Here is a 13,192-nt window from a genome sequence, read left to right on the forward strand (position 1 = left end):
ATCATTATATAATGTGGGGGAAAAAAACAGAAAATCTGAGCTTTCTCTTCGGAACTACTTGTTTAAAAAAAAAAAAATCTTTTGTAACGGGTTCAAGTAGAAACACTCATATTTCCATTTGCCTGTGAATGCACCATATCTAAAAAGGAAAGGGGACGCAACCAATCACAGTGCGGCTTTTTTCTATCAGGGCAAAACGTGTTACGCAATTAACACACCGAACCAGCAGAGGGCGACATGGTAACACCATTAAAATGTGGTGTAACTACAAATTCCGATATTTTACAGATGTGTCGAGATGTGTAAGTAATTCCAAAATGTGAGGATGTGTGTAAAAGACAGGCGCAGTTACGTAAAAGTCACTTAAAGATTGATGGTTAAACAGTCATTCGGCGCTACTTCCGGAGTTTAGGGAAGGGGCTTGGTCCCGTGCCTGCGCCCCGCGAACGCGCATCAAATCAGCATCGATGAAGTTTGTGCGAACATGGCGGATTTCCTGCCGACCAGGTCCGCGTTAAAAGTTTTTCTGCCCGTCTGCCTGCTGAACAACAGCGAGGTCGACCAGCTTCGGAAGTCCAGGGAGATCGACAGATGTCTCTCCCGGGAGAAAACGTACGTGAAGCGGCTGGTGAAGATCCTGCTGCTCGGCGCTGGCGAGAGCGGCAAGTCGACTTTCCTCAAACAAATGCGGATCATCCACGGCCAGGACTTCGACCAGCAAGCCCGAGAGGACTTCAGAGCCACTATATACAGCAATGTTATTAAAGGTAACTTCAGATATTTAAAAAAAAAACAACATAATGGTTTTTCTCTGCGGTAAAAAAAAAAAAAAGTAAAGGGAAAGTTTCCACATCTGTTGAGCAGCGCAGGGGCTGGGTGAGAGGACACACACACATAAACACACTACATCTGCTGCAGGCACACCCTTTATCAACCATGTTTCTACTTCAAAAAAAAGTCCTAATAACTGTAAAGTCATTGTGTATCTGCTGGTAATAAATGTGTGTGGTCGGCGTTGAATACCAGCCAGCAAGCTCAAATAGCCATAGGCAAGTTTTTGTTGCTCAATAACTCAGCTAGGGATGTAAAGTCAGCTAATGGAGGGTGAACCTACGGGTGCATTGTGTTGTTAGGTGTTCCTGTTTGACCACTCTTTGTATGTGCAGGGAGTACACTAAATAAGTAGGTAATTCCTGCAGTACACTGCCTATTTGTGTAAAACACAACTACACGAAACAACAACTGGAGCTGTCACATTTAAACGTAGAAAAAAAAAAATCCTCAAAAGCTTCCCTCGTGTGTTTATTGCAAGGTCAGGTGTTGCTGAGTGTTTTCCCCTGGCCCTGTTTATTTATTGATTAAAGCTGTTTATTTGGTGTTTTTTTTATGTGTTTATTAATTAAGCTGTATCAAATATTTTTAAATAATTTAAGATGTGTTTGTTGTCACGAAATATTGTTGGAGCAAGCCTGTCGATGCCTAATATCAGAAAATATTCAAATAAGAAATTCAATTAAATAATATGATATAGCATACAATATACAGTTAATGTTTTTCTCTTATTTAAGTGAATGTGTGTTTTTTTGGTTTTTTTTTTTTAACTCTGTGATACCTTCAAATCATCTTTAAATGATAATTTCTAATCTGAATCTGGTTGTTTTGTTTTATTTTATTTAAAATTATTTTTATTTTTTTGTTTGTTTGTGAAAAGCAGGCTTAAGGCATTATTATCCGTCATGTTGGTACAATGGCTGACATTTTATTAGATATTTTAGAATCCAATTGTTTTTTTTAGCTTTTTAAAGGACACTCACAATTCTGCATATTTTAATCGTATCAGTCAGTTAATGCAAAACCGAAGCTGGGGACACGCAGATTACTTTTCACCTTTAAAAGATGTCTACTTTTTTTTTTTTTACACATGTTGTCAGAATAAACAAGCTCTGGAAACAGTGTCGTTCACGTGCTCTTCTCTTCTCTCTCTTCCACTCTGGGTTTCATCTTCTCGGCAAAGATGCTCTCTAACTTTGATTTTTTTTCTGTCACTTCCTCTTCAGGTATACGAGTGTTGGTGGACGCCCGGGAGAAGCTGCACATCCCGTGGGGTGACCCGGACAACCAGCAGCACGGAGACAGCGTGATGGCGTTCGACACAAGGTCGGCTAAAATGGCGAGCGGGCTGCTTGAGACGCCCGTTTTCTTGCGGTATTTTCCGGCTATCAAGGCTCTGTGGGCGGACTCGGGTATACAGAACGCATACGACCGTCGCAGAGAGTTTCAGCTGGTAGGTGAACGTACACGCACGCGCGCACACACACACACACACACTGAAAAACTCATAACTAAAGGATGACCTCACAACTCACTTATACATTTCTTAATATGACTCTACTACACAAAGCTCTTCTAGATCACCAATTCCAACACACAAGTTTAAGGCAGATTTCTGGTTCTCCTTTTTGAAGTTTTAGAGAATTCAAATGCGGGGAACTGCTTTCAAATAGAAAGTGAAACTCTCTAAATTCATCCTCCCTTTCCTCTCTCCCTGTATCTTTTGCTCTGGCGCGCTCTCTCTCTCTCTCTCTCTCTCTCGCTCTCTCTCAACGTCGAGCAGTCAGACATGTGATTGAGTCAGCTTCCTGTTTATACCTCTCCCGCTCCTTATGTCTTGGCTGTCAGCACTCACGTTTTAGCACACTGACGTTTGCCCCAGAACAACAGCTGTGGCGTTCACACGTCCTTTCTGGGCCTTCTCTGCACTCTCACTTTTGATCTGTGTTACTTTCACAACCTGCTGAGATTTTTAAAGTTACTATTTGCGCTCTCTTGTATTAAATCATGCAGCGTGTCAGGTCTCGTGTAGAAATGTATATGTTGTGTAGGAGTTAACCCCCCCCCCCCCCCCCCCCTCCTGCTGAAGAGAAAGTTATGGACACACTTCTGCAAGTTGGTTTCAGTTATGAGACAAAAGCACAAAAAAAAGAAAAAGTTTTTTTCCTGTGAGTTGCATAAGGCCGGACTGTTCTCAATGGCGTTTTGTTAGCCTCTCACACATTTGCTGGTGTGAGCAGGTTATGCAGACAGAAAGGGGAATAAAGGGTGATCAGAGCTGGAATGTTGATCTGTAGTTAAACAGCTTTACACTTACAAACAGAGCTCTGGCTCAAACACTCAAACACTCACACCTCAGGTTACACAAGTACAGCCACACATGGATATATTCTGTTTACAACGTATCATTATTTTAATGTAGTCTTGTATTCAAATGGCTCAACATAATGATTGATTGGTCAGATGAAACAACATGACACGCCCCCAAAGGCTCCAAAAATGACTTGAGATAAAGCAAAGAAGCAGCCGGGAGTCACCTCGTAGTAGGGCTGGGTATTTCCCACAACCACACGATACGTATCACAATACAGAGGCCAACATACGATACATATCGGGATATACATTCTCTATTGTTGAGAAGAACAGCAGAGGCGTTTTAAGGATCCTACAACTTAAAACACTTCAACTCAGGTCCTCAGAGATCCAAGAAATACATCAAATATTTTAATCTCAGAGCTATGGTGTTATTGTGAACTTGCACCATAGGTCAAAAGTCTTTTAAAGCTGACAGCTTTGCAGCCATATATCCATTCTGTCACATTTGCAGCGATACATGAATTTGAAGGAGCACATGACAATAAATGCCATATTGGGTTTTTTTTCCGTAGAGACCTAAAAAAGGGAATATAAGTTGATTTTCACTTCAGAAGTAATGATTAGTTAATAATAAAGAGGATTCTGAAAATGTTGAGTATTTTAGGTTGTGCAGATCTCAAGTTAACGATGATTTGATATAAGACGTTTACTGGATTTTAAAAAGTCTGCCATTATTTTGATTGAAAAAATTTTATCAGTGTGGATCAATATAAGATGATATCAGATGCAAAATTTTAAATATAGATTTGTATCATCTCGTAAAAAGCCGTACTAACAGATCATGCTGAATAAGTGATCGTTAAACTTAAGTACTGATCCATATTAATGAGTGTTAATACTTAATGCTGGCAAGTTGTTGAGCGACGTGCAGTTTGTAACACTTGTCTCTGCCAACTTCTTTTAAAGAAAGGGACAACTGGCAACAATTAAATTCATCCAATCATATTTCTGGTTTGAAAAACAGACACAAATAATTACAAAGACGTGATTTTTTTCCCTATCAGTGCATTTCTAAAAGGCGGATAAGTCGATAATGAAACTGATCATTATGGTGTAATCAATCAATCTTTATTTTTATATTGCCAGTTCAGAAAAAAAGTTATCTCAACATTTTACATAAAGCAGGTGAAAGAAAGTCAATGCAGTGACTCCAGTCTCAGTATGTAAACGTCACTCCCCCCCCCCCCCCCCCCCGTGGCTGTTTGCATTCACACATTCAGCTCCTATATCCGGAGTTTTCTGCTAGTGTGAGAACCGTAGAGGCAGAAAACTCGAGCAAAACCCGACTCGTGATGAGCGGCTGTCTTCCTAAACTGCGCCGGGCTTTTCAAATGGGAGAGAAGGAGATGCAGGAATATGGATAGGGACCAACAGAGCAGCAGCAACAATGAATACGATTCATAGCTTCAATGTTGGTAATCATAGGAGCCCATCACAGGATATGAAACCTTGATATTCATTCTAAAACCCGAGGGCATTGACAGTCTGAGACGGATGTTTCTACGCCTGAAAGTCGATCTTTCTGGACTATATTTTCCCCGTGCTCTTGTGCTGATTTGTCTTTCTGCCAGCAGAGTACTACTCATCGTGTATTGACGATGCCTTGGAGCGTATTTGCATCACAAATCAAGTGCTGCCTTCAGGCTGCCGTGTCGTTGTCCTCCATGCGCTGATGAAATCACACCTGGGTTCTCTCCCTCTGCGTCCAAAGTTCACGACAGTCAGCCTTAAACACTCACATCAACGTAGTGACAGGTGATCTCTGAATGATAAGCCATTCCAAACTGTGGCGTGCTGCCATGATGTAATGTTGCGTTTCAGCTTTGCTCATTCGCTCTTCTCCTCTCGTCAAACCGTCTGCTCCTGAGTGTCACGGACCGGTAGCTCCTCTGTCTTTTGGTTGTGGTGAGCTGCCACGCCATTCTACCCCTCCCTTCTGTAATCTTAGCCCCACACACACAAACACACACAGGTTTTTCAGGTCAGGTCAGTTCTACAGAAAGATCAAAAGGTGAGTATAGAAGCTTTCAGTGGAAGGATGTGGCACTTACATTAGAATAGGACCTAAACAGTCACTACTACAAATTTGAATTTTACAGCAAGGGTGTGGCTTTGCTGCATCATCAACGTAAAATAAATGCAAAACCAGTCCCTCGTAAAGGTGCGGTGTGACACAATAAACACACTGCGGGTTGCGGAAATCATACACAGAAGCCTTTTTTTTTTTTTTTGCAGCTTTTCGGTTAAGTTGAGTACAGGATACACACACACACACACACACACACACACACACACACACACACACACACACAGAAAAAGGAATGTTTCTTAGTCCGGGCAGCCTCATGTCTGGGCTTGCACTAAAAGCTCATGAACATTGACTGAAAGGTGTAGAAAAGCAGCTCCCCTCCACACACACACACACACACACACACACACACACACACACACACACACACACACACACATGCTTAGCCACACTTCTGTATACATCAAAGACACACTTACAGACACGTGTCTCCTGTAATAACGAATAGTTTGCATCCTGCTTCAGCTGCTCAGAGCAGACACGCACACACACACACGCACACACACACACACACGCACACACACACACGCGCACACACTTTTTGGAAGTGAAAACAAACAGATTACATTCTGTTAAGCTAAAGACAGATTTTGTCCTTTGGCAACTCAAGGCCTCAACAACAACGACGACAACAAACAACGTTTTCAGCTGAATGCATCACATCTAAAGACATCAGTGTGTACTGCTTTTTCAAACGTTCCTGTTTGTGATTTTAAAAATGCCTGGATGTGATGAACGGTGCAGAATTAACAGAAATTCCTCCTCTGTCCTGTCGCAGGGTGAGTCAGTGAAGTATTTCATGGATAATCTGGATAAGCTTGGCGAGCTGGTAAGTTGTTTCAGCCTGCTCTGATTGTTCTAAACAGATGTGTACATGTTATAGTTAACACTGCGACATGTCCAGACAATTAAGGTTAACTGACAAGAAACTGCGGTGATCGTTCACTAAAGTTCAAGCTGACGCCTCGGTGTGGGATCTCCTGTTGGCTGGCTCTCAGTCAGTGTGTGTGTGTGTGTGTGTGTGTGTGTGTGTGTGTGTGTGTGTGTGTGTGTGGGGTGGGGGGGGGGGGGGGGGACTTAACATGAGCTGTTTGAGCACATGAAGATGTAGAAGAAGATCTCTGAACAGCCTGTCCCTGAATTGTTGCTCATTCACAAATGTCCCTCACAGCGTGAAGTGAAGTGTTCCCCCGTCGGACGGGAAGGAGGGGTGGGTGAGGGGGGTGGGTGAGGGGGGTGGGGCGTGGGAGGAAAGACATAACAACATAAAAAAGACGCTGCAGAAATCCAAGATGGTGGACGAAGTGACACAGCCCAACACTATAAAATCAGGGTCCCCACGCAGTCTGGAAAACCTGGAAGAAAAGTTGAGCAGTCATGAAAAAAGAGAGAAAGGAAAAAATAAAAAAAAATGTCCTGGGAAAAAATACTGAAAACATTCCTAACACCCAAAGCAGGTGACTCTGAAAGGATCAAATAAAACAGTGACAGCAGGATTAAGAATAGGAAGGTAGACTTATTTCAGTGTTACACTTTAGTTTTCTTAGATATTGACCGCTCTGTTTGATAAATATCCAATAAACCTTTTGAGTTATTTATAGAAGAACATTGGTTGTCATCATTAATACTGTTATTATTTTGAGTAAGGAAGGTGTGAGATGCTTCTGTTGGCTCATAGCCTAGTTGTATGTTTTTATTCTTTAGAGGAAATCAAAGGAGGAATTAGTTTATAAATACCTAAACCACATATTTATACTGATGGAATGAAGTGCTGTGCATCTGCAGGTGTGTGTTGATATCCTAGAATGAATTCCTCATCTTTTATAAGCATTTTAGAGTTCATGGTTAAAGACTGCACATCTTTTGAATCGGACCTCTACAGAGGGAACATGATGGAGTTTGGGCACGCTGTGTTTCTGTCTCGTTCCAGCTAAAAGAATGAGCTCCAGAAAAGAGCGGGAACTCTGAATGTTTTTGCCTTTTTATCAATGTAATGTGTAATTGGACATGAACGCTCAATCAGTGAATGAGAGGAAAAGAACATGCTGGAGAGAATGAAGCAGGTCACACGATATATAAATAATTCTATATTTTTCTGGAACTTGCTCATACATGGTTCATGGTGTCTTTCCTCCTCCTGCAGGATTATCTTCCGACTCAGCAGGACATTCTGCTGGCCCGTAAACCCACAAAGGGCATCCACGAGTATGACTTCGAGATCAAGAACGTTCCCTTCAAGATGGTGGACGTGGGAGGGCAGCGGTCAGAGCGGCGGCGCTGGTTCGAGTGTTTCGACTCGGTCACCTCCATCCTCTTCCTCGTCTCTTCCTCTGAGTACGACCAGGTGAGAAAACGACTCCGAACAGAGGCTGAGGTGTCTCGTTTCCTCTCGCACACACGCAACAACACACACACACACACACATAAATGGCACAAAATTCTACTAGCAGAGAATGTGAGGGGACTTTTTGTCCTCATTGCTGAGTCTTTATATTCACTGTTGTGGTTTATCACGTAGTATGTGCTTGGGAGAGACTCGCTTGTTCATTGTGCTCTGAGTCACATTTCTAAAGTTTGATGTTACTACACAAGTCTTTCATGTCTGACGGCAAATAGCTGCAAGGCCTTCAACTTTTTTTAAAGTCATCTTCACAGTGTTAGAAAGAGGTAGCCGTGCATTGTTTGAAAAACAAATGCAGTGTGAGAACCATGTTTCAGTTTTCAATTAGTTTTACTTTCAACACTGCTGGCATTGCATTTGATCAGGGCGGTCAAACGATTACACGTTTTATTCATGATTAATCGCCTAACTTCAAGAGTTAATCAAGATTAATCGCATGTTTGATATTGCATTATTTAGCATTCAGTTTGAGCTTTTCTTCTGTCCTCAGCTGAGAGCGCTTCACTTGCCGTTTGAATTCAACCCCGCTTTTATTTTGAAATGGAAAAACAAAGGGCCTTCTGGTAGATCGAGGGTTTACGACAATAACTTTAAAGTAAAAATAGACATTCAAAGACGCAGCAGAAGTGTCGTTCTTTTCCATGACGGTGACTACGGGGGAGACCCCTGCGGAGGTTAATCCACGGTGCGCCTGAAGGAGGGGGTGGTGGGGGGGGACAGCATGAGACTAATCTCCATTTTAAAAAATCTAAACGATTAACAAGTGAATGCTGACACCTCACATTATATTAACCACAGTTTATATTCATTTTCCTTTACTTTGGCCAAACCTCACCACAGAGCAGCATGTGAATGATGTGTGTTCACGCTGACCTGGTTCAGCCGGTGACACGACATAGTTTAGCTGTAGGACGAGCGTAGCTATGGTAATGAAGGGGGTCTTCCAGCAGGGTTTTGCTGCATCAGGAGGGTTTGCTAGTATCATTCTCATTCATGATCAGTGACACACACGAGCACTATTTAGCTGGAAGGATTGATAAGTCATTAGTTTGAACACGTATGCACATGCTGGTCATTTCAATACTTGGTGTTTAACTGGCGGCTTCCTGTTTACGTTAAAGCTCCAGTGAGGAACTTTTGGTGTGGGTCAAAGTGTTGAGTCTTATCTCTGCTGATTCTGTCCTGATCATGTGTAGAGGAGAACAACAACCTCACCTTGACTTCTTTTAACAATCAAATATATCACTCACAAACAATCTTTGAAATGGAACATGTTTTTAAAAAGCGCGTTTCAACAGCGTGCAGTTTGTCTGGCACAAAAATGACTCTATAGAAAAGTGAATAATGTGTCTGTCTCTGCTTTCATAATGCTTTTTTAATTTCCAGCCTGTTTTAAAATAAAATAGTGTAACCTAAACATGGCAGCCGTTTTACTCTTCATATTTTTTGCCAGTATAGCTTTGAAGTTTGCATACATTTTCTTCTGAAGGATTTGAAAAGTGGAAGACTTCCCATCTTTAAGAAATGTCCCTTTAGCCAGGCGTGGGCGATTAAACGATTAACCGTAGTCGTGGCTATATAACTTTCCTCAGTGTTTTCCAGCAGCGTGCACTGTGCTTATGATAAGTGAAACGTTCCTCTGTTCAATGAGAGTTTGTCATGTTGTGACGGTGAAGAAAGGTTAAAGCGGCTAAACTCACTCAGGTGCAAAAATCGGGACTGAAGCCGATCCCAGCTGTCATTGGGCAAGAGGCGGGCTTACACCCTTGGACTGGTCGCCAGCCAATCACAGGGACTGATATGAAATATTTTACCATGATAACATTTTTAGACCTATCGCCCAGTCCTACCTGTAGCTTTTGTTTAGACTTCATGACTGATTTGGTTATTTATTTTAAGAACAAAAAAGTTCAAAGATCACTTCAGTTTTCTTAAGAATGGCTGCTCATGTTTTAGTTTACTCCTCTATGACAGGAAACTGACTCTCTTTGGGTTGTGGACCAACCAAACGAACTGATTATTGGATTATTAATTGACAGATTGATGGACAGTGTTGTTTAGTTGAAGCTTCTGCCTGGATCACAGGAGTACAAACTGAATAACTGAGAGGAAATAAGAGCCGACTTATTGTCCCATGCTCACGTAAGAGGGTTTGAAACGTTTAGTCGGACGTGTTTGTCAGGGTTCATTAAGTTTGTGACTCTGTTTAGAACTTTATTATAGCAGCACTATCAGAACAAGTGGTTGTGTCCTTAATCGCTCCGTTGTGTTCGTCAGGTGCTGATGGAGGACCGGCAGACCAACCGGCTGCGCGAATCGCTCGACATCTTCGAGACCATCGTCAACAACCGCGTCTTCGTCAACGTCTCCATCATCCTCTTCCTCAACAAGACAGACCTGCTGGAGGAGAAGGTGAAGAACGTTGCGCTCAAGGACTACTTTTCCGAATACACCGGGCCCGAGCACAGCCTGCCAGAGATCCAAGCGTTCATGGTGGAGTGTTTCCGGGCTAAGAGGCGCGACGCCACCCAGAAGCCCCTGTACCACCACTTCACCACGGCCATCAACACGGAGAACATCCGGCTGGTGTTCCGGGACGTCAAAGACACCATCCTGCACGACAACCTCAAACAGCTCATGCTCCAATGACCCCTGTCCACCTGTGAACGTGGAGGACCTGAACGGGGGACAAACCACCGACTCGCTCCTGACGAGGGACTCGGGAGAGACCAGCCTTAGAAGAATCCGACAGAGATCAGCGTTCTTCTCCAGCCGTTTTTATATTAGTTTTTACTCTCCTCTTTGAAGAGATGGCCTTCTTGTTAGTCCAGGGTTTAGTAGGGGGGGCCGAGTCAGTAGGACAGACTGTCTGCGGTTATAAAGAAAGACGAGAAGGCGGTTCGGGTGTTTGAAAACATCTGATCTCTGCTGCCTCTTCTTAAGACTCTCTCCTCTGGCCTGAGCGCTGAGACGACCCACCGGGGCATTTCGACTCACAAGGTGCCGGTGCTGATGTCAACGTCAGCGCCTGGTTGTGGAAACCCAGCAGAACATTTCACAACGGGGCATACGGTTTCTAAACCACATTTACAACAAATACAGGAATACTGTAATGAGTGCTTTGTTGCAAACAACAGAGTTCGATCGCCGAAACGACCAAAAGATGCGCCAGTCTGTGTCCAAGCACTGATTCCTTAAATCTAAAATCACTCCATTATTTCTGCACGCTCCTGTGCTGCTTTGTGAGCCTTGTTTAAAAGCCCCACACACACACACACACACACACACACACACACACACACACACACTTTGTAAAAGGGTTCTCCCACTTCATGCTAATCCAGAGACTGCACAAGTTCTTTTTTTTTTCCTTCCGCTCCCTACACTGAAAGTCTACACTTCTTCTGTTTTCAGATCAGTTGGTTGAAAGTGTCAGCTCAGAAATGTTTTTTTCTTGGACAGTGAACAGGTTAATGATGCCGATTCTGCTCACAATGTTTAAAAAAAAAAAAAAAAAAAAAAGATAAAATGTGGCTTGGAGAATGGCTCCAGCACCGGCACCTTGTCTGTGTAATTATTATTTTCTTTTTAGAAATAAGGGCATAACCGCCAGACTGAACCCTCGATGCCTTTCCATATAATGTCTTAAGGAGACCTAATCACTGTTCCTATCCTGCTTTTGTGCCTGTGTCAATCTTAGCTGTCTTTCACAGTAAATTAATATGCAAGTTGTCTTGTATTTTATTTTTGGCTGTTTAGAGGAAATACTTAACCTTCGTTGGCACATTAGGCAGGGTGTGCTCGCACGTGAACTTGCAGTCCACTGTTTTCTCAGGGTTGAATCCAAACCAGCGTTAATGCTGATGTCATGTTGGTGGAATAATCTGATCTTTCTCTGGGTGACAGAGGGGCCAGACTCAGCCAGGCCAGAGTACAGTTCACGGGGCGGTGTTTGGTACTGTATCCTCCTGGCCTTGACCCTGAACGTGGACCCAGACTCCCCCTTCCCCCCCACCCCCACCCCCCCACCCACCCACCTGGCTTTTCTTTGTTTTCATCTCTGATTAGATGCCTTGTAAAGGGACACACCTCCCCAGTTCGCCTGAATAATGAATGTCTGTTAATAAATGTACAGAGATTTCCTCTAGATTGTCTGAATATACTGTAACCAACATTGTTAAGGTAACATGTAACCTGTCCTGTGACAATATCTGTGTTGGCACTGAGTTATATCTCCAGGTGTCGTTGAAAATGCAATCAAGTGCTGTTTGGAGTTCCCCTTTTAAAAAAAAAAACACACATTTTTGAATTTGTCAAAAAAATTGTCGACAAAAAAAAACCCACTGGAGTTGAATACATTAGTGTATTCTGTTGGGGGCCAATTGTTGTTAGAGGACAACTTCCAGGCAGATTTCCACTGTTCAAATCTGTTTTTCTCTGCCAGATCACCCCAGGCATTCACATCGAGTGTCTGTAGTTTTTTTTTCTCCAAATATAAAGCTTCTGTGAGCTTCGTTTCACTTCCAGCCCTGGCTTTGTACATACTGTAAGCTGTTGCCATGTAAATAATATTCAGGTTTAACTCCATATATGTAAATGGAATGGTTGTAGAAAGAGCCTTCCCCCCCCCCCCCCAGATTTTGAATGTGTTTCAAATCAATGCTTTTCCAATGAAGATGACTTTTTGATGTAGACATATTTTTGTGTAATTTTTTTTTTCCATCACGTTGGTGAAATTCATCCCCGTGCCAAGTCTCATGCCACTCTAACCCTATCAATAAAATACACTTTTCTAATGAAAAGAGGCTCTTCTTTCTTTATATAGCCAGTGCTATCATTAGACTGTATCACCTGAACATTAAACAAATACACTCTGTTGTTCAACATGCACAAACGGGGTCCTGTAGACGTGCACTAATGGAGAGACGGTCAGAGTGAGGGAGCTGCTCACAGCGAGCGCTCCTAAACTGGTGGGGGGTTTGGTGCCGTGCTCCAGAAGTGAACTCTCCAGCAACAAGACCGATTTCCACTCTTGGTCCGCATCAGGACTTGAGCCGGCGACCCTCTGGTTCCCAACAAGTCCCTACTGAGCTACTGCCGCCCCCCCCACCCCCAGTACTATCTTAGGGATGTGCATTAAATTGAAATACAAAATTAACAACCACTCAAACTTGAACTGAACATCATTTAAATACATGGTTATGAAATTCGACAGGTGACTAATGAATGGTAAATAAAATCAAAAAAAGGATGAGGTGCCCTGAGTTTAAATTCTAGGATCAACATCCTTATACATTTTTCTTCCAAGGAGATAAAACAAAAATATTTCTTTGTCATAAGAAACAATAATGTAAAGAGACATGTCTTTGTAATCCTACTAACAAAACATAACAAAAGTCAAACATGGTTCCTGCTTGAATCGTACAATACACCATAATGATCAGTTCGCTGTTGCCTGGAGACCATCAGAAGCTCGAGAAACATCAAAGTTCCTT

At 42.7% G+C, this 13,192-nt stretch overlaps 1 protein-coding gene across 1 annotated transcript; it reads left to right on the top strand.

Annotated features, from left to right (window-relative positions):
• The first annotated feature begins 313 nt into the window (after positions 1 to 313).
• Positions 314 to 12,499, top strand: LOC109981841 (guanine nucleotide-binding protein subunit alpha-13-like). The gene is made up of 5 exons (XM_020630812.3): positions 314 to 767; positions 2,058 to 2,284; positions 6,075 to 6,125; positions 7,440 to 7,640; positions 9,975 to 12,499. Exons 1-5 carry the CDS (start codon positions 485 to 487, stop codon positions 10,344 to 10,346), a joined length of 1,134 nt encoding a protein of 377 aa, XP_020486468.2. The 5' UTR covers positions 314 to 484; the 3' UTR covers positions 10,347 to 12,499.
• The last annotated feature ends 693 nt before the right edge of the window (positions 12,500 to 13,192 follow it).

The sequence above is a fragment of the Labrus bergylta genome, chromosome 21 (assembly GCF_963930695.1).
Source record: "Labrus bergylta chromosome 21, fLabBer1.1, whole genome shotgun sequence".
NCBI lineage: Eukaryota > Metazoa > Chordata > Actinopteri > Labriformes > Labridae > Labrus > Labrus bergylta.

Excerpts from the sequence above, each read along its gene's own strand:
- LOC109981841 (XM_020630812.3), top strand. The coding sequence starts at position 485 with ATGGCGGATTTCCTGCCGACCAGGTCCGCGTTAAAAGTTTTTCTGCCC. Across the intron at positions 2,285-6,074 it reads GTCGCAGAGAGTTTCAGCTG|GGTGAGTCAGTGAAGTATTT; the intron begins GTAGGTGAACGT and ends GTCCTGTCGCAG. Across the intron at positions 7,641-9,974 it reads CTTCCTCTGAGTACGACCAG|GTGCTGATGGAGGACCGGCA; the intron begins GTGAGAAAACGA and ends TGTGTTCGTCAG.